The sequence below is a fragment of the Oncorhynchus mykiss genome, chromosome 11 (genome assembly GCF_057628025.1).
Source record: "Oncorhynchus mykiss isolate SJ-2025 chromosome 11, ASM5762802v1, whole genome shotgun sequence".
Classification (NCBI taxonomy): domain Eukaryota; kingdom Metazoa; phylum Chordata; class Actinopteri; order Salmoniformes; family Salmonidae; genus Oncorhynchus; species Oncorhynchus mykiss.
In genome coordinates, this window is record NC_143032.1 from 23563030 (window position 1) to 23584201 (window position 21172).

Genomic DNA, 21172 nt, shown 5'->3' on the forward strand with positions numbered 1-21172 from the left:
CTCTAATGAACTTATCCTTTGCATCAGAGGTAACTCTGGGTCTTCCCTTCCTTTGGCAGTCCTCATGAGAGCCAGTTTCATCATAGTGCTTGATGGTTTTTGTGACTGCACTTGAAGAAACTTTAAAAGTTGTTGACATTTTCCAGATTGGCTGAGCTTCATGTCTTAAATGAATTATGAAATGTATTTTCTTTTTACTTATTTGAGTTGTTCTTGCCATAATATGGACTTATAGGGCTATCTTCTGTAGACCACCTCTACCTTGTCACAACACAACTGATTGGCTCAAACGCATTAAGAAGGAACGAAATTCCACAAATTAACATTTAACAAGGCACACCTGTTAATTGAAATGCATTCCAGTTGACTACCTCATGAAGCTGGTTGAGAGAATGCAAAGACTGTGCAAAACTGTCATCAAGGAAAAGGGTGGCTACTTTGAAGAATCTCAAATTTAAAATATATTTTAATTTGTTTAACACTGGTTTGGTTACTACAAAATTCTGCGTGTGTTATTTCATCGTTTTGATGTCTTCACTATTATTCTACATTATTATATAGTAAAAATAAAGATAAACCCTTGAGTGTCCAAACTTTTGACTGGTACTGTTTATATACAGTGGGGCAAAAACGTATTTAGTCAGCCACCAATTGTGCAAGTTCTCCCACTTAAAAAGATGAGAGAGGCCTGTCATTTTCATCATAGGTACACTTCAACTATGACAGACAAAATTAGGAAAAAAATCCAGAAAATCACATTTTAGGATTTTTAATTAATTTATTTGCAAATTATGGTGACTATTGTAGCTGGAAACAACATATTTTTTAATGGAATATCTACAGAGGCCAATTATCAGCAAACTATCTCTAACCAGAATAGAAAGAGGAGTGGGAGGCCCCGGTGCACAACTGAGCAAGAGGACAAATACATTAGAGTCTAGTGTCTATATATATATATATATATATACAGTTGAAGTCGGAAGTTGACATACACCGTAGCCAAATACATTAAAACTCAGTTTTTCACAATTCCTGACATTTAAATATTCCATTTAAAAACATTTAAAAATTCCCTGTTTTAGGTCAGTTAGGATCACAACTTTATTTTAAGAATGTGAAATGTCAGAATAATAGTAGAGAGTGATTTATTTCAGCTTGTATTTCTTTCATCACATACCCAGTGGGTCAGAAGTTTACATACACTCAATTAGTATTTGGTAGCATTGCCTTTAAATTGTTTAACTTGGGTCAAACGTTCCGGGTAGCCTTCCACAAGCTTCCCACAATCAGTTGGGTGAATTTTGGCCCATTCCTCATGACAGAGCTAGTGTAACTGAGTCAGGTTTGTAGGCCTCCTTGCTCGCACACACTTTTTCAGTTCTGCCCACAAATTTTCTATAGGATTGAGGTCAGGGCTTTGTGATGGCCACTCCAATACATTGACTTTGTTGTCCTTAAGCCATTTTTCCACAAATTTGGAAGTATGCTTGGGGTCATCGTCCATTTAGAAAACGCATTTGCGACCAAGCTTTAACTTCCTGACTGATGTCTTGAGATGTTGCTTCAATATATCCACATAATTTTCCTCCCTCATGATGCCATCTATTTTGTGAAGTGCACCAATCTCTCCTGTAGCAAAGCACCCCCACAACATGATGCTGCCACCCCCTTGCTTCACGGTTGGGATGGTGTTCTTCAGCTTGCAAGCCTCCCCCTTTTTCCTCAAACATAACGATGGTCATTATGGCTAAACAGTTCTATTTTTGTTTCGCCAGACCAGAGGACATTTGTGGTGCAGCCAGAATGTATTTGTTTGACCGTCTCGTACTGTACAGTCACAGTGCCATGGAATGCTACTGGCATGATGGCATCTCTAGTCTTAAGCACTCTGTTAAATGTTGATGGATGAAAATGGTGCACTTTCACCGTGTAATTTTATTAAGGTGCTTTTTATTCTGTATCTGCATTAGATAAGAGCCCAAGCATTCAATGTTATATTTTACTAAAATGTCACCATATTTTGCAAAGATATTGAATCAACACAGCATTATATTCATCCATTTCGGGAAACTTTACTCTGGAAAAATAGTAACATACTATAACGCAGCCTATTTCAAAAGCTCCTACACTTTTTGTCATCACGCCTCAAAAATACACATTCTTCACATGCATCTGGAAATCAATCAGCGATAAACAGACAAATGATATGAAATATAAAATGGCAGCCGCCAGTCAGATAATATGAATGTGCTGCCTGTATGTGCTCTAGATTCCACCCAACGAAACCCTGACCTTTGTAGAATCATTATAATACCTTCTAATCTGAATAGTTGCTGTGGATATGGCCTTCCTTTTCCTGCTTGGTGGAAAGGGTATGCAGGATGATAATGGAACCATTTCAAGGGCTTCCTGCCTCTCTCTCTGCCTGCATGTGGGAATTTATGCCCGTCGGGAATGAAATTGACACAATATTTGAGTGTCACCCAGCATCATTATCATGTACATTTCAAAATGTACAGATAAGAGAGAGCATTTGAACATGCCTTTTTTTCTCACTAGACCAATAGTAGTGTGTTGGTGTCATCATGCGTTCAGCATGCAAACATTATGTTTTAAAGCTAAAGAGGCTGATGTATGTAGTGATTACAGTCATGGCTATAGTCCAGGCAGTCGTTGTAAATAAGAATTTGTTCTTAATTAACCTGCCTAGTAAAATAAAGGTAAAATAAATAAAATAAAATAAATAGTGTGTTGTTAAGCAAAAGGTGGAGAAGCTGTGATATCTTTTGCTGCATAAACCTACTATGAATTATTAACTTTCAAATTATCCATTAATTTGTATTGATCGACCCAAGTATTTGGGGATAGGAACATAGCCTACACCTTGTGGCCATTGAAAACGATCACTGACACATTCCTTAAACTGTTTTATCCCTGTGAAACAGACAACATTTCAGGAGCCAGATCCAATTTCGTAATTATAATAACGTCCTGACACCTTGGAATCAGATAGCTAATGCCCCTCTCTCTCTGTGTTGCTTTCAGTTTTGACACATAGCCTACCCCAGAGAAAAATAAAGAATATCCTTTGTGCAACAGTGACATCTTTTGGTAAAAAATATCCCTGCTTGGAGTTATAGAGGATGTGTGAGGTCCAGGTCAACAAATCATCAATAACAATCTGTATTAGGCTACTACTGTATGCTTTTATTTAAAAACAAATCTCTGATTTAAAGATAAATAACTTACCTTAAAGAAACAATAAACACCAACGCATCCAGTAGCCTAAGACGTTAAAATAAATTGCTGCCTGTGTAATAATTGCAATGTACTTTCTATAGTAGCAATATTGTAATATCTATTCCAGCCTCATCTCGGGTAACGCAGGACTCAAATGTCGCGTGATTGTTCAACTGCTTTTCATGTTTAAGTATTCGGCCCACGGTTTCCACTAGCTACCACAGCCACAAAGTCAAATATATCGTAAAAATGTATGAAAACAAAAATGAGTTTTATGGTTATAATTTTAAGTTAGGGTTAGGTATAAGGTATAAGGTTAGGGTTTAAGTCACATTTTAAGAAAATATATTATAGAAATAGGCGGGGTTCATTACTTTGTGGCTGTGGTAACTAGTCTCTGCCCACGAAAAAATCTGCCATAAAAGACTATAGAAGTACATCCATGGCTATTCAAATGAAGGCTAGTCCTTCATCCTTCACACGGGTCACAGTCATCACATGTAGTCCTACTCTCCTACCATGGATATCAAAGGCTACATTTTGTTGCTTCTTCTATTCATAACAGTGACACGTAGCTATGTCCTTTCGCATATAACATTGATGTCACACACTTTTACAGATATAATCTGACATGTCAGATATCCATATCCTGACCTATCCAATTCAACACATCCGTGGCCAACCCTCTCCTTTTCCAGTGGTACTTCCGTTTCTGCGCAGTAAATTGAATTCACTCAAATTCTGAAATTATACTGAGTTTCAGCAGCAGCGACTGCTGATGATGTCCCCGTAGCCTACATTGTCGGTGTAAATCTGGGCAGCTATGAGTAGAACTATCGACGCTGTTGTGTCCCCCACCCAAACAAATACAATACCTGCCGACATCTCCGGACAGATGTTAGATCTAGACGAGGACGACGATTTAGAAGTTTTCAGCAAGGTAAAAATAACACTAGCCTACTAATGTGGAATGTGCAGGGAAGTTTAGAAACGGAGTTGGCGCAGGGGGTTGAATGCGATATTTTTGTGCTACGTGGATAGCCTGCATTTGACACTCAGTGGTGAGTTAATCGTTCAGGGAAGTTTGCATTGCTTTTGTAAATCCAATGAAGTTCAGGCAGGAAAGTGCATTGTTATGGTGCTTTCCTCTTGGATAGTCTAAAATGTAAATCTTACCAGTTTAAATCACTGTATTTTACGTAGTCTACATCAATGTACCCCGACTGCATCTTAAAAGTATATTTTATATCAGACATTGGTTCGAAACAGTCCGTGTATTACCCTTTTGAATTATCTGCTGATGTTATGTTTTTGTCAGTTTCAAAGGTCACTCGATCAGACGATGTCATGCAAATATCATTAGGACTAATGCCGCGTTCAAAAAACTAAGAACTCGGAATAATAAGAGGTCAAATCATGACGTGTGATCTTTAACTCCGAAAGTCGGAGCTGTGGAAAGAGGCCCGAGTTCCCGAGTTGGATCACCGTTAAAAAAAAATCCCAAGCGGAACTTTTTTTCCCAGTTCCCAGTTGTTTTCAACGCAATGAAGTCGGAAGTCAGAGATTTCCGAGTTCCAAGCTCCCAGTTGTTGTGAACACTGCATACTTTATCTTGTTGCCATCCACAGAGGCGTCATGCACATAGGGGGAACGTGCCCCCATAGAGTAGTCTGCATGTTTTTATTTGGTTGTTTCTCTGATACTACTGGCCACTTAGCAATTTTATAAAGTTTATAAAGTTAGCTAGCCCAGTTAGGTTCACAATCTCCCAAAGTTGTAACTAGCTACCATTTCAGGCAATCATTGAAGTTAAAGTAGCTAGCTTTTCTTTCTTAGATGGCATGCCAATTACTAAATGTTAGTGCTGAACCATTAACTGAAATGTTGGTTATTTTATTTATTTTCAAACAACTAATTGACCAAAGTTAAATTATTTGGAATTTCATTAACTTTCGTTAACTTGCCTAGTTAAATAAAGGTAAAAAAAATAAAATAATTGCTGAGCACTACTAAGATTACCCAGATTTTAGCCAAAATGCAGAGAAGCATATTTTGTTTCTTAAAAAAAGAACCACCAGTCAGGAGGATACAGAGAGCTCAAGAGATATGCAGAAAAGTTTATTTTATTTTTAATCGAATTAAGCATAATAATTATGACTCTATATTGCAGGAAAAGGGTGTTTGAAAAAAGCCAAATTCTCCAATTTACAGATGAGGTCAGAGGTCGACCGATATGATTTTTTGATACCGATTGTTGGAGGACCAAAAAAAGCTGATACCGATTAATCGGCCAAATATTTGTTTATACATATGAGTAGTGTAACGACCCTGGGTTTATAAGGGCGACGCACAATTGGCCTAGCGTCGTCCGGGTTAGGGAGGGTTTGGCCGGTAGGAAAATCCTTGTCTCATCGCGCACCAGCGACTCCTGTGGTGGGGCGGGCACAGTGCGCGCTAACCAAGCTTGCCAGGTGCACAGTGTTTCCTCCAACACATTGTTGTGGCTGGCTTCCGGGTTGGATGGCGCTGTGTTAAGAAGCAGTGCGGCTTGATTGGGTTGTGTATCGGAGGACGCATGACTTTCAACCTTCGTCTCTCCCGAGCCCGTACGGGAGTTGTAGCGATGAGACAAGATAGTAGCTACTAAATGATTGGATACCACGAAATTGGGGAGAAAAAGGGGTAAAATTCAAACAAACAAAAAAATAAATTCATGTTAGCAGGCAATATTAACTAAATATGCAGGTGTAAAAATGTATACTTGTGTATTGATTTTATGAAAGGCGTTGATGTTTATGGTTAGGTACACATTGGTGCAACGACAGTGCTTTTTTTCGCGAATGTGTTTGTTAAATCACCCGTTTGGCGACGTAGGCTGTGATTCAATGACAAATTAACAGGCACCGCATTGATTATATTTAACGCAGGACAAGCTAGATAAACTAGTAATATCATCAACCATGTGCAGTTAACTAGTGATTATGTTAAGATTGATTGTTTTTTTATAAGATAAGTTTAATGCTAGCTAGCACCTTACTGTGGCTCCTTGCTGCACTCGCAAAGCAGGTAGTCAGCCTGCCACGCAGTCTCCTCGTGGAGCGCAATGTAATCGGACATAATCAGTGTCCAAAAATGCTGATTACAGATTGTTATGAAAACTTGAAATCGGCCCTAATTAATTGGCCATTCCGATTGATCGGTCGACCTCTATCCTAGACCCCCTGTGGCTCACCCCCCTAGCTATCCTCACTTTTGTGCCCCCTCAGATTGTTGGGGTGCATGATGCCCCTGTTGCCTAATGTAGCAATATTTTTGATACTCTTGTCACATTTTGTTGCCAAATCTGATTGTTGCATGATCATTGCTGGATGAAAGTTGTGGCCGCCAAGATCACACAACTAAGTTAACAGGGTTTTTGAAGTTCATCTGTCAGACTAGCAGAAGAATCAGACAGCAAGAAAGCCACTCATGGTACCAACTAAGAAATTCCATGAGGCGACAGGGAATCAAATCAAGTGCATATTTGATCTAAATCTAATGTTTATTTGTAGCTTATTCTTCTTGCAACATCACAGAGAAATCAGTTAAGAATTACATCGTTGTTATTTCAGCTTGTGCTGTCCCCATTGTTTTGCAGTGCGCATCGCAGCCAGGGGAGTAGCCTAGGCAGCAGGCTATGCATTCTGCTGACTACATTAGCCTCTCAGTTCAGTGTTATTACAGGAAGCTTCATGAAAGGACAATGACAAAAGCGTGTCGTGCTGCTGCCTGTGAACAATGGCACATCAGTTCAAGTCCGCTGAAACGTTTGCATGTTGTACATGGCCTGGCCATGATTTGAATATGACAGTGACATTACCACTGGTTGTTGACCTCGGATTGTGGAACGTCAAATCATTTGCAAATGGTGCCATATTTCTTGACAAAGTTCAGGGACCATTAAATAAAACTGACAGTTGAAAGTTCCTTATCAGACATCACAAACAAACTCGGTAGGATAGTCTACAGGTAGGTAGGACTGTTAGCCATTTTATAGGATCTGAGGACATCAGATGATAAATGCATTAAACTTACCTGACCCATGAAATGTGATGAATGCACAAATTCTCACAAATTATGTGCTACTTTGTCCTGGACCTGCTATTGTGACCCTCCCTCTCTCTCTTCCGCTCTCTGACCTGCTGTCTCGACCTGTGAATTGTCGGCTATGAAAAGCCAACTAACGTTTACTCCTGAGGTGCTGACCTGTTGCACCCTGTATAAACACCATGACTATTATTTGACTCTGCTGGTCATCTGTGAACGTTTGAACATCTTGAGGAACGATCTGGCCTAAATGGCCATGTACTCTAATCTCTACCCGCCAATGCCAGAAGAGGACTGGCCACCCCTCAGAGACTAGTTCCTGTCTAGGTTTCTCGTTAGGTTCCTGCCTTTCTAGGAAGTTTTTCCCAGCCACTGTGCTTCTACATCTGCATTGCTTACTCTTTGGTGTTTTAGGCTGGGTATCTGAATAAGTACTTTGTGACAACTGTTGACGTGAAAAGGGCTTTTATAAAATACTTTGAGAATGGTTGACCAAGCAGGCGATGAGAGAACTGAGTAGGGTGATATGGGTTTTATTTTCTACTGAGTAAGGGAAAAAAAAAACAGTGCATAAAAAGGGTATTTAAAGGTCTATAAATGAATTAAACTAAAACTGTTCGAACACCTCAAATCAAAGTTTATTTGTCACGTGCGCCGAATACAACAGGTGTAGGTAGACCTTACAGTGAAATGCTTACTTACAGGCTCTAACCAATAGTGCAAAAAAGGTATTAGGTGAACAATAAGTAAAAATAGTGAAAAATAACAGTAGCGAGGCTATATACAGTAGCATGGCTATATACAGTATCGAGGCTATATACAGTGTCGAGGCTATATACAGTGTCGAGGCTATATACAGTATCGAGGCTATATACAGTGTCGAGGCTATATACAGTGTCGAGGCTATATACAGTAGCATGGCTATATACAGTGTCATGGCTATATACAGTGTCAAGGCTATATACAGTGTCGAGGCTATATACAGTATCGAGGCTATATACAGTATCGAGGCTATATACAGTAGCGAGGCTATATACAGTAGCGAGGCTATATACAGTAGCATGGCTATATACAGTGTCGAGGCTATATACAGTGTCGAGGCTATATACAGTGTCGAGGCTATATACAGTAGCATGGCTATATACAGTATCGAGGCTATATACAGTGTCGAGGCTATATACAGTAGTGAGGCTATATACAGTGTCGAGGCTATATACAGTGTCGAGGCTATATACAGTGTCGAGGCTATATACAGTGTCGAGGCTATATACAGTAGTGAGGCTATATACAGTAGTGAGGCTATATACAGTGTCGAGGCTATATACAGTAGTGAGGCTATATACAGTGTCGAGGCTATATACAGTGTCGAGGCTATATACAGTGTCGAGGCTATATACAGTGTCGAGGCTATATACAGTGTCGAGGCTATATACAGTGTCGAGGCTATATACAGTAGTGAGGCTATATACAGTAGTGAGGCTATATACAGACACCGGTTAGTCAGGCTGATTGAGGTAGTATGTACATGTAGATATGGTTAAAGTGACTATGCATATATGATGAACAGAGAGTAGCAGTAGCATAAAAGAGGGGTTGGTGGGTGGTGGGACACAATGCAGATAGCCCGGTTAGCCAATGTGTGGGAGCACTGGTTGGTCGGGCCAATGGAGGTAGTCTGTACATATGTACATGTTTGTATAGTTAGTGACTATGCATATATGATAAACAGAGTAGCAGCTGCATAAAAGAGGGGTTGGGAGGGGGACACACACACAATGCAAATAGTCCGGGTAGCCATTTGATTACCTGTTTAGGAGTCTTATGGCTTGGGGGTAAAAACTGTTGAGAAGCCTTTGTCCTAGACTTGGCACTCCGGTACTGCTTGCCGTGCGGTAGCAGAGAGAACAGTCTATGACTGGGCTGGCTGGAGTCTTTGACACATTTTACGGCCTTCCTCTGACACTGCCTGGTGTAGAGGTCCTGGATGGCAGGCAGCTTAGCCCCAGTGATGTACTGGGCCCGTGCGCACTACCCTCTGTAGTGCCTTGCGGTCGGAGGCCGAGCAATTTTCGTACCAGGCAGTGATGCAAACAGTCAGGATGCTCTCAATGTTGCATCTGTAGAACCTTTTGAGGATCTCAGGACCCATGCCAAATCTTTTTAGTTTCATGAGAGGGAATAGGCTTTGTCGTTCCCTCTTTGGACCATTCTAGTTTGGTGATGTGGACACCAAGGAACTTGACGCTCTCAACCTGCTCCACTACAGCCCCGTCGACGAGAATGGGGGCGTGCTCGGTCCTCCTTTTCCTGTAGTCCACAATCATCTCCTTAGTCTTGGTTACGTTGAGGGATAGTTTGTTATTCTGGCACCACCCGGCCAGATCTCTGACCTCCTCCCTATAGGCTGTCTCTTCGTTGTCGGTGATTAGGCCTACCACTGTTGTCGTCTGCAAACTAAATGATGGTGTTGGAGTCGTGCCTGGTCATGCATTCGTGGGTGAACAGGGAGTACAGGAGGGGACTGAGCACGCACCAGGCTCCAGTGTTGAGGATCAACGCAGCGGATGTGTTGCTCACCACCTGGGGGCGGCCTGTCAGGGAGTCCAGGATCCAGTTGCAGAGAGAGGTGTTTTAGTCCCAGGATCTTTAGCTTAGTGATGAGCTTTGAGGGTACTATGGTGTTGAACGCTGAGCTGTAGTCAATGAACAGCATTCTCACATAAGTGTTCCTTTTGTCCAGGTGGGAAAGGGCAGTGTGGAGTGCAATAGAGATTGCATCATCTGTGGATCTGTTTGGGCGTTATGCAAATTGGAATGGTTCTAGGGTTTCTGGGATTATGGTGTTGATGTGAGCCATTACCAGCCTTTCAAAGCACTTCATGGCTACTGACGTGAGTGCTACGGGTCTGTAGTCATTTAGGCAGGTTGCCTTGTTGGTATTACAGTTGCCATTACAGACTCAATCAGGGACATGTTGAAAATGTCAGTGAAGACACCTGCCAGTTGGTCAGCACATGCCCGGAGCACACGTCCTGGTAATCCGTCTGGCCCCGCAGCCTTGTGTATGTTGACCTGTTAAAAGGTCTTACTTACGTCGGCTATGGAGAGCGTGATCACACAGTCGTCTGAACAGCTGATGCTGTCATGCATGCCTCAGTGGTGCTTTCCTCGACGCGAGCATAGAAGTGATTTAGCTCGTCTGGTAGGCTCGTGTCACTGGGCAGCTCACGGCTGTGCGCCCCCTTGGAGTCTGTAATAGTTTGCAAGCCCTGCCACAAGATGAGCCGTTGTAGTATGATTCAATCTTAGCCCTGTATTGATGCTTTGCCTGTTTGATGGTTCGTCACAGGGTATAGCAGGATTTCTTGTTAACTTCCGGGTTAGAGTCCCGCACCTTGAATGCGGCAGCTCTAACCTTCAGCTCTAACCTTTGCCTGTAATCCATGGCTTCTGGCTGGGGTATGTACGCACAGTCACTGTGGGGATGATGTCCTTGATGCTCTTATTGATAAAGCCAGTGACTGATGTCACTGGGGCGGCAGGGTAGCCTAGTGGTTAGAGCGTTGGACTGGTAACGAGGTACAAATCTGTCGTTCTGCCCCTGAACAGGCAGTTAACCCACTGTTCCTAGGCCGTCATTGAAAATAATAATTTGTTCTTAACTGACTTGCCTAGTTAAAAAGGTAAATATATATATATATATATATATATATTTATTTATTTATTTATTTATTTATTTATTTTTTAAACGTGGTGTACTCCTCAATTCCATTGGAAAAATCCCGGAACATGTTCCAGTCTGTGATAGCAAAACAGTCCTATAGTTTAGCATCTGCTTCAACTGACCACTTTTTTTATAGACCGAGTCACTGGTGCTTCCTGCTTTAATTGTTGCTTGTAAGCAGGAATCAGGAGGATAGAGTTGTGGTCGGATTAACCAAATGGAGGGCGAGGTTAGAGCTCTGTACGCATCTCTGTGTGTGGAGTATAGGTGATCTAGAAGTCTTTTCCCTCTAGTTGCACATTTAACATGTTGATAGAAATTTGGTAGAACAGATTTAAGTTTCCCTGCATTAAAGTCCCCGGCCACTAGGAGCGCTGCCTCTGGGTGAGTGGTTTGCTTATTTCCTTATACAGCTGACTGAGTGCGGTCTTAGTGCCAGCATCTGTCTGTGGTGGTAAATAAACAGCCACGAAAAGTATAGCTGAAAACTCTCTAGGCAAGTAGTGTGGCCTGCAATTTATCACAATATACTCTACTACAGGCGAGCAGAATCTAGAGACTTCCTTAGATTTCGTGCACCAGCTGTTGTTTACAAATATGCACAGACCGCCCCCCTCGTCTTACCGGAGTGTGCTGTTCTATCTTGCTGGTGCAGCGTATATCCCGCTAGCTGAATATCCATGTCGTCATTCAGCCATGATTCCGTGAAACATAGGACATTACAGTTGATGTCCCCGTTGGTAGGATATTTGTGATCGTACCTCGTCTAATTTATTGTCCAATGATTGCATGCTGGCGAGTAATATTGACGTAACAGCAGCTTTCCCACTCGCCTTCTGCGGGTCCTCACGAGGCATGTCCTCTGTACCTGTTTCTTCCTCTTGCAAATAACGGGGATGTTGGCCCTGTCGGGTGTTTGGAGAATGTCCTGTGCATCTTGCTTGTTGAAGAAAGAAATCTTTGTCTAATCCAAGGTGAGTGATCTCTGTTCTGATACCCAGAAGCTCTTTTTTTGCGTAAGATACGGTTGCAGAAACATTATGTGCAAAATAAGTTACAAAGAACACACACAAAAAAAACACATAATAGCACAATTGGTTGGGCGCCCGTAAAACTGCTGCCATTTCTTCCGGCGCCACTTTATCTGAAACATAGATACATGTGTAAGGGAGGTCTGCGTGGCAGAATAGGCGCAACTCACAGGGTTAACTCGAGCCATAACGTTAGAGCACAGAATATAAAGAGATGGCCAGTTCCAAATATCTGAGGCAGGTCGGCTACAAAGATGCAAATAAATGATCACGGATCTGTTCTTAAATGTTTTAGCATAAACATGATTTTAAGCATACTTATTATTATTTATTATTATGATGTGTTTTAAATGTATTAATTTTGAATAGAAAATTCTAGCATAATGTTTTAAACTGGGGAACTCCATTTCCCCTATGCTGGACGGAGGTGGTATCACCGAACACACCCCTCCATTTCAGGATAATAGGACGTGCCAATTAGCTGCATGCTCTCTAACAAGTGCACCTGGCCTCTGTGCTGCAGACAAGGCACCAGAGAAGAGCTGCAAAAACTGAAACGGTAAAACTTAGAAATAATTGTTAGAATTAATATTTGCAGCAGTTCAATAAAGGTGTGTCTTTGATATTTGAAATGGAAACCACATGTTGGGTCATTATTTGATTGGACACTAAATGTTTGGTGCAAATTAATGTTAAAGTGCAAAGGAAAGGGCTGTTTAGCTGAGAAGCTACATGTGGTCGTCGCATCACAAGATGGTGTTGTGTAACACTCTTACACGATGTACTGTATGGTATTTACTGTTGTGACAAAGTAACTGGCCAGCGCACGTGCATTTTGGTTCTGGGTTTCTCTTCCAGATGATTTAAATCAGTTCTGCCTTTCATGATTTGTTTTTCTAGGATTCGACTCTTGCAGACGGGAATATGTTCAACGCCTCAATGCCGACATCCCCAGGCTCCATGGTCAACCAGTGTAAGTTTGAGGAGGATGAGGAGAGTGACTCTAAAGACATCTTCATTACAGTGGACAACCCAGAGAGTCATGTGACTGCCATTGAGACCTTCATCACCTACAGAGTTCTGACCAAGGTGAGGAGGAGGGGGGGGGGGGGTGTGTGTAATGTACTGTATGTCCTCTAGAAATGGAATTGCATCGATTGTACAGTATATACTAGACTGTGTATTTGCCAATAGAATTGAGGTAATCTGGTCTTTACTGTGTTTCTCTCTCTGCCTGCCTCAGACCACACGGAGTGAGTTTGACAACTCTGAGTACGAAGTCCGCAGGCGCTACCAAGACTTCCTCTGGCTCAAAGGGAAACTGGAGGATACCCACTCAACTCTCATTGTTCATGTATGTGGTGTCTGACCTGTAAAGGAATTGAGAATTTGGCTCCATACTATCGATCCACTACATATTTCTGAGCTCCGTTTTAATCCTCCTTCCTGTCCTCAGCCTCTGCCAGAGAAGTTTGTGGTGAAGGGGATGGTGGAGAGGTTCAATGGTGATTTCATCGAGACACGGAGGAAAGCTCTCCACAAGTTCCTTAATCGCGTTGCTGATCACCCCATTCTGTCCTGCAGCGAAGACTTCAAAGTCTTCCTTAGTGCTCAGGCCTGGGTAAGCAAGCATATACCGAATGCATACATAAACGCGCACCAAACACATAATCCATAAAAGCTTTGAGAGCACACAAAAGACTGATGTTACGCAGTCAGACTACACACACACGCCTGCTACGTCAAGCTAGTCTAATTGCACATGGTATAGTCCCGCTGTCCTACCACTAAACCTGATTAGCCTAGTAGTTTAATGCCTAGACTTTAACTCTGTGAATGAATGCCTCCCTTGTGCCTCCCTTGTGTCTTTAGCATGTTATCAGTTTACGGTTTAGTTGATCCATTTTGTTGTACCATTTAAAAAAACAACAAGCACACAACTTGAAAAAGACATGCGCACATGAGTAAAATCATGAAGGATAACAGACAATAAAGTCTGGGACTTATTCCCATTGTTAAATCATGGTGGAGAACACATAATAAAGTCTGGGACTTATTCCCATTGTTAAATCATGGTGGAGAACACATAATAAAGTCTGGGACTTATTCCCATTGTTAAATCATGGTGGAGAACACATAATAAAGTCTGGGACTTATTCCCATTGTTAAATCATGGTGGATAACACATAATAAAGTCTGGGACTTATTCCCATTGTTAAATCATGGTGGAGAACACATAATAAAGTCTGGGACTTATTCCCATTGTTAAATCATGGTGGAGAACACATAATAAAGTCTGGGACTTATTCCCATTGTTAAATCATGGTGGATAACACATAATAAAGTCTGGGACTTATTCCCATTGTTAAATCATGGTGGAGAACACATAATAAAGTCTGGGACTTATTCCCATTGTTAAATCATGGTGGAGAACGCATAATAAAGTCTGGGACTTATTCCCATTGTTAAATCATGGTGGATAACACATAATAAAGTCTGGGACTTATTCCCATTGTTAAATCATGGTGGAGAACACATAATAAAGTCTGGGACTTATTCCCATTGTTAAATCATGGTGGATAACACATAATAAAGTCTGGGACTTATTCCCATTGTTACATCATGGTGGATAACACATAATAAAGTCTGGGACTTATTCCCATTGTTACATCATGGTGGAGAACACATAATAAAGTCTGGGACTCCCATTGTGGTCTTGTAACAAGACTGCTAGGCAAGATCCAACACGGTTGAACACATTGACCACGAGATAATAAAACAAATATCTATCTCATTGCAGTAACATCATAGGGGTCATTCATATGGGCACAGAAGACATCAAACAGTTTTTTAACAACTTTATTTTCAAAGATGCCCAGAGAGGATGTTTTTTTTTTTTTTTATGGGCAGAGGCAACTCATTCCACTCTTAAGGCTCCAGTATACAAGAAAGTAGCTTTCTAAGCACACCTGATCTGATGCTGTGATTGTGTGTATCCCTGACACGGGGAAAGTAATCAGTTAGAAGTCTGGGCGCTGTTCTTAAGACGATCAAGTTTAGCCAACGCATCTTATACTCTTGTGTCAGGACATAACGTTAGGCCTTGGCCTCAATGAGAACAGGGAGACCACCACTGGATTGTGTTTTAGGTTGAAGGGGATTTTTCTCATCTGATCAGGCGCTTGGTGTGCTCTTTGAGTTTGTGGAACAACATTTAATTCAAGGTCAATGTGACATGAAAGCCATTTCTGTAACTTGGTGACAGTGGAATGTTCTAGTCTAGAGCACATGTTATTGTTACAATGGAAAGGATAGGATACAGTATCTGTCTCTGACATAATCTATCTCTGTCAATATTATGTCAATCTCACTCCTTCCAATGTAAAGTAAAAGTAAGCTCAGAGAATATAATTAGCTGCAATCTGCCATACTACAGGATGGGGCTTTGTCATTGAACATGGTTTGTTCTAAAGCATTTAATTTGACCCCAGTTTGTGTTGGTGTGTGTATGCGTGCGCGTCTCTCCATCCCGTCTGTCCCTGTAGGAGCTGACAACCTATAAGAAGCAAGGCCCGGGGTTCCTGAGCAGGATGGGGGAAACGGTGCGAGCGGTGGCTAACTCAGTCAGAGGGGTGAAGAACCGGCCAGAGGAGTTCACCGCCATCCAGGAGTACGTGGAGGATTTCAGCAACAAGATCGGCTCTCTGGACAAAGTCACCCAGAGGATCGTCAAAGAACAGAAAGGTAAGACCACAGAGTTAAATATTACTCTCTAAACATACCAACTAACTAGTTAATACTATTATGGGTACGCACACAGAGTTACATGAATGTAGTGTTTTCAATCAGACTTGTAAATCGCTCCGTTTCAAAAATAGAGAATGATAGAGGGTTCTTGTTCTTTGTATCCGTCCCATTATGGTGTCTGTGACTGCACGTGCAGTGATATTGAGGCAATCTCTATTTTGAAGTTGTACATTTTCTTCTACTTCTGTGAGAAAAAACTGAAATGGTGCATACTGCCACCTGGAGTGTGTATGAACAGGTATAAAGTCAAGCTTGGCTATTTACAGCCACCTCCAGTTATGAAATATTTGCTCATACTGATGACCCCGATCAAACCCATAGGAAGTTCCACCCAGTTGACTACTTCAAAATGGTGAAAGTCCTCAATGCCACTACCTATGCTAAAACAGAGTCCTCTATCTCTATGGTCTCAAAGGACCTGGAGGAGCTGAAGGGTAGTGCATTGTGGGTAGGGTAGTTGACAGTACATATCCCTGTTTGTGTCTCAGAGTACCTGGAGGAGCTAAAGGAGTACGGGCCCACCTACACCCTGTGGTCTGGCTCGGAGGAGGAGCTGGCAGAGCAGTTGAAAGGTGTAGCCGGCTGCATAGAGAGGTGCTGTAAAGAGACAGAGGAACAGGTCGGCCATCTCTCAGACACCCTGGTGCCTGTTTTACACGAGTATGTCCTGTGTGCTGAGACACTCAAGGTAAGTCAACTCCTCTGGCGTAAGACAGTAATGGAAGTCGTTTAACCGGCTGTTAAGTGGCGTTTAGGTGTCGTTAGTAGACCAAATGACAGCCCAGCACTGTGCAGTACTTGCTAAACCTGTAATGTTGATGAAACATGAAAGGCTTTGACTTAACTTGCCCCCAACACCCACACATATTTACATAGTCTACGTACACAAACATACCTACTGTGTACATAATATCAAGCCTAATGCATCTTTTTGTTGGATTTTCAGGACTAAGCAATGATCACCCCTAGATCATTCTATGTTCCTTTTTTCTAGGCAGTATTGAGACGGAGGGATAACATTCAGGCGGAATTTGAGGCCAAGAATGAAGCTCTGGCCACCAAGAAAGTTGACCGCGATGCAGTAAGTGCAAAATTGGCTTTTTATAAATGTAAGTAGTTTAGCAGACGCTCTTATCCAGAGCAACTTTGTTAGTTCATCTTAAGATGTATACACTAAGTGGGACAACCACATCTCAGTCATAGTAAGTCTGTTTTTTTTCCTCACAGTAGCTATTAGCAAAATCAGTGCTGGGGGGGGGGATTCGAGTGTTAGTTTAGGAAAGGTATGTTTTTATTCTATAATATCTTATATGTACCTTCTATAAGCCATCAGTCGGCCTACCTGATGCTTCAGTGCAATTTCCCAGAGATTAGGAGCAATAAAGCTGTGCTGCATGAACTGCCTCCTCGTCACCTCTCATTTTAAATCAAGCTGTCTTAAGCCAGAGGAGGCGCTTTGGCGATATTGGAAAAGGCCTCCTCTGAGGATTATCTAAATATCTCCGGATAGTTCAGGATGTCCCTCTTGAGCTCCTGGCACACTTCAGGAAACTGGGTGGTAAATATTGTCTAATAAGGCCTTGATAATCGTTGCGTAATGAAAACGCCCACATCTATCGATGTCTTACATCGAAATGCCACTGACTGGTGGTAAGATCTGAGATGGCTGGAGAATAAAGAAGAGAAAGGGGTAGAGTGGACAGAACTGTTAAGGATTATTGCTGTTCCAATCCTGTGGGTGTCCCTGGTTCCCTCCTAGCTTAGCAGTGACCTTTTTACCCTGAGATTTTAATTAGAGAGCTGGCTAAGAAAGTCACCTATGGATTTCCAACAAAGCACTGTAATAGTGTGTGTGAAACAATGGGATCTAGAGTTCTAGAACAATGTGAGGATAAGGTTTACAGTACTTTGTGAATGAGTCAGAATGTCAAACTTACTGTATGCTTTTGTTGCAGGTCCCAGTGTTTCACCTAATAAACACAATAACTGAGTAAGAGCTCTATCATGTAGTTTCAACCGGAAAAGGCTATATGCAAAAATAAGATTAGGCTACATTCATGAGTCTGACGTAGTATGCCACCCATAGTATGTCATAAACAACTAGGCATATACAACATATGTTGACAACTTGAACATTTTCTGTCATTGTGTAAAAGATAGTCTTAAGTTCTCTGTCAAAATGAGACGGGGTCTATTTGTGCGGTCATCACCTTGTACTTTACTGTTCTTATGCCACTGCTTACTAGCTGGTCTGGGATCAGCTTCCCCAATCCTAACCTTAACATTTTAGCTGAGAAAATGACAAAACTGATCCAAGATCAGCATCTAAGGGCAACTTCTCCATGCGGACATGAGCGTTCATTCCTGTTCCTGTTGTTGTGGCTTTTGCCCTCTGACCTCTGACATCCTGACCTTCCTGTGATGGGACTGGAGGAGTCTAGTGATCTAGGTTTTGTGTGGGGGAGCCTGCTGGGTAAAAACCCTGAAGAAGCCAGACATCAGAGGCAGGAGAGACTTGATGGGGAGATTGAAGAGGTACAGCGGACTGTAGGGCATGCCAACATGCAACTGTACTACACATTATGGGCTCACCAGCTTCTGCTTAACTTGGCTTTATGTGGAGCTTTAAGCTTTCCCTTTGCTGAATGGATATGGTTGAGATGTTCGCTATTTCAAAATGAGCAAAAATATGACACTAGAAAGTCAAATAAGCTAATTATTAACACAATTTAATGATTAACACACCTTAAAATGCTATCAACTATCGACTTGTCCATTCAAGCAAGCAGTGGTTGAGCAAGTCACCTTTTTCTAACAGCTTGTTTGTGCTGTACATAGTTCCCTGGACAGTAGTTCTAGGTTATCCTGACCCTAACCTCTAACACTTTGGCTGGGTTTGTTGGATGCTGTTTTTGGCCTAACTCATAGATAGTGCATTTAACACTGACTGGCTGTGCTTTGAAGCAGGATGCCATATTTCCATTTCCCAGCACAACAGGTCTGGAGAGAGGATGTATCGTGCTCTTCTCAAAGCCTTGCCAAGGTGCATGAAACGGGGAAACGGCTGGACATAGATTACAATTTTATTTGACCCAGTAGATGGCAGTGATGCTTCAGTCAATTGTTCACTTTCCACCCAACTTTTAATGATTTGAGAAGGGGAATCTGTTGGGTTGTAAATATGGAAAAGGTTAACGTGACCGTGTGTGTGACCGTGTGTGTGTGTGTGACAGTGTGTGTGCGACCGACCGACCATGTGCGCGCGAGCGACCCTTTTTTGTGTGTCCCTGTTCCTAATGATGTGTCCACATTGCCACCTGGGAGATGAATGCTGGTCCAGACATAGACTGAGACCGGGGTTAAAGGCTTAGCTGCTATCTCCCCAACCTCTCTCGTTACACCTGACAAGCTCTCCTAATCAACACACACACACCTCGTCAAGTCTTGCATCGATCCCCTCTTAACAGGACCAGAGCAGGAGTGCCAACGCCGCACAACCCTTATCAGCTCCACCTGTCAATATCCACCTAGTCTCAAATGGAGCCATGCATATCTGAGCACTGCTAATTTGACACTGAGGTCTCCCTCAGGACCCTGTGTCTTCTCCCTGTGTATCTGATTGAATAATTAATCATTTCCTCTGTGTGTGTTTTCTGATAGACAGTCGTATGTTTCAGGGCTACGGACTGAGACTGTTGTACTCTAGAGGAAGTGCTTGTTTAGAGGAGAGACTGAGGCATTGGGCTTGTTAGGTAGGGCCATGAGATGGCTGATGAATCAATAACACTGCAGTAAACAGGACCATTGAGAGAAATGGCTCTCCAGAGGGGTGTATGTATCACCATGTAGCAGGAGCAGCAAAGTTGGCCATCTAACTTTGATAAACACAGCATTATCAGCTAACGTGGATAAACATTGATGTATAGTCTACCTTTTGATATGTTTTAATTGTCAACTGTCCAAACTGGATTAGCTAACTTTGATAAACATTCACAAGTTTTGATCATTAGGCTATATCACACGTGTGCGCACACAACCATAGGATATGCCAAATAATAAACCACTAGCTTAAAGTTTTTTGTTTTTTATGTCAATGAAATGACAAGACAAATGTATAATTGGAAAGCCTGATTTGGGAGCTATCCAAGGAGGAAATAATCTCAATTAGCCTTGCCTATGAATCAGATTATAACGCTGTTACATTTACTACTGCTGCCTCTGCGTGGTGAGACTATTTAATGCTTCCATCAGACCAGAAGCTATTCATCAGCAGTATTCAGGGGCAAGGTGGCTGTGTCTGAATACCCATGCTAGCGTACTACGTACTTAAACTGCGTACTACACTGAAAAATATAAACGCAACATGGATCAATTTCAAAGACTTTACTGAGTAACAGTTCATGTAAGGAAATCAGTTAATTGAATTAAATTCATTAGGCCCTAATCTATGGATTTCACATGACTGGGAATACAGATATGAATCCCTTGGTCACAGATACCTTAAAGGTAGGGCCGTGGATCAGAAAACCAGTCAGTATCTGGTGTGACCCACCATTTGCCTCATGCAGCGCGACACATCTCCTTCGCATAGAGTTGATCAGGTGTTTTAGTTTTTTTCCTCTGGCCTGTGGTGTGTTGTCCCACTCCTCTTCAGTGGCTGTGCAAAGTTGCTGGGTATTGGTGGGAACTGGAACATGCTGTAATACACGTCGATCCAGAGCATCCCAAACGTGCACCTGTGTAATGATCAAGCTGTTTATTCAGCTCCTTGATATTCCACACCTATCAGGATTATCTGGCAAAGGAGAAATGTTCATTAACGGGGATGTAAAGAAATTTGTGCACAACATTTGAGAACAATAACCTTTTGTTATTTTAAACTATACTGTTCAAAAATATAAACACAACATTTAAAGTGATGGTCCCATGTTTCATGAGCTGAAATAAAAACTCATACATTTTCCATACGCACAAAAGGCTTATTTCTCTCATTTGTTGCACAAATTTGTAGTGATCATTTCTCCTTTGCCAAGATAATCCATCCACCTGACAGGTGTGGCATATTAAGAAGTGGGATTGTCTCAATGGGGGTGTTGAGTACTTCTGTGGGGGGAAACTTATTCTGATTGGCTGGGCCTGGCTTCCTCGAGGGTGGGCCTATGCCCTCCAAGGCCCACCCATGGCTGCACCCCTGCCCATTCATGTGAAATCCAAAGTTTAGTGCCTAATGAATTTATTTCAATTGACTGATGTCCTTATGAACTGTTACTCAGTAAAAATCTTT

General features: G+C 41.9%; 1 protein-coding gene across 3 annotated transcripts in view; it reads left to right on the forward strand.

The window, feature by feature from the left end:
• The first annotated feature begins 3931 nt into the window (after window positions 1-3931).
• Window positions 3932-21172, forward strand: part of snx7 (sorting nexin 7) — a 35362-nt gene continuing 18121 nt past the window's right edge. Inside the window, exons 1-8 of one of the 3 annotated variants that reach the window (XM_036935203.2) lie at window positions 3943-4180; window positions 12982-13170; window positions 13325-13435; window positions 13538-13702; window positions 15627-15825; window positions 16377-16576; window positions 16883-16969; window positions 18322-18423. In XM_036935203.2, the coding sequence (XP_036791098.1) occupies window positions 4064-4180; window positions 12982-13170; window positions 13325-13435; window positions 13538-13702; window positions 15627-15825; window positions 16377-16576; window positions 16883-16969; window positions 18322-18423 (1170 nt within the window). In that variant the 5' untranslated portion in view covers window positions 3943-4063. Of the gene's footprint in view, window positions 4181-12545; window positions 12641-12981; window positions 13171-13324; window positions 13436-13537; window positions 13703-15626; window positions 15826-16376; window positions 16577-16882; window positions 16970-18321; window positions 18424-21172 lie in introns of those variants that run through there. The other 2 variants (XM_036935205.2, XM_036935204.2) reach the window with 2 other exon arrangements.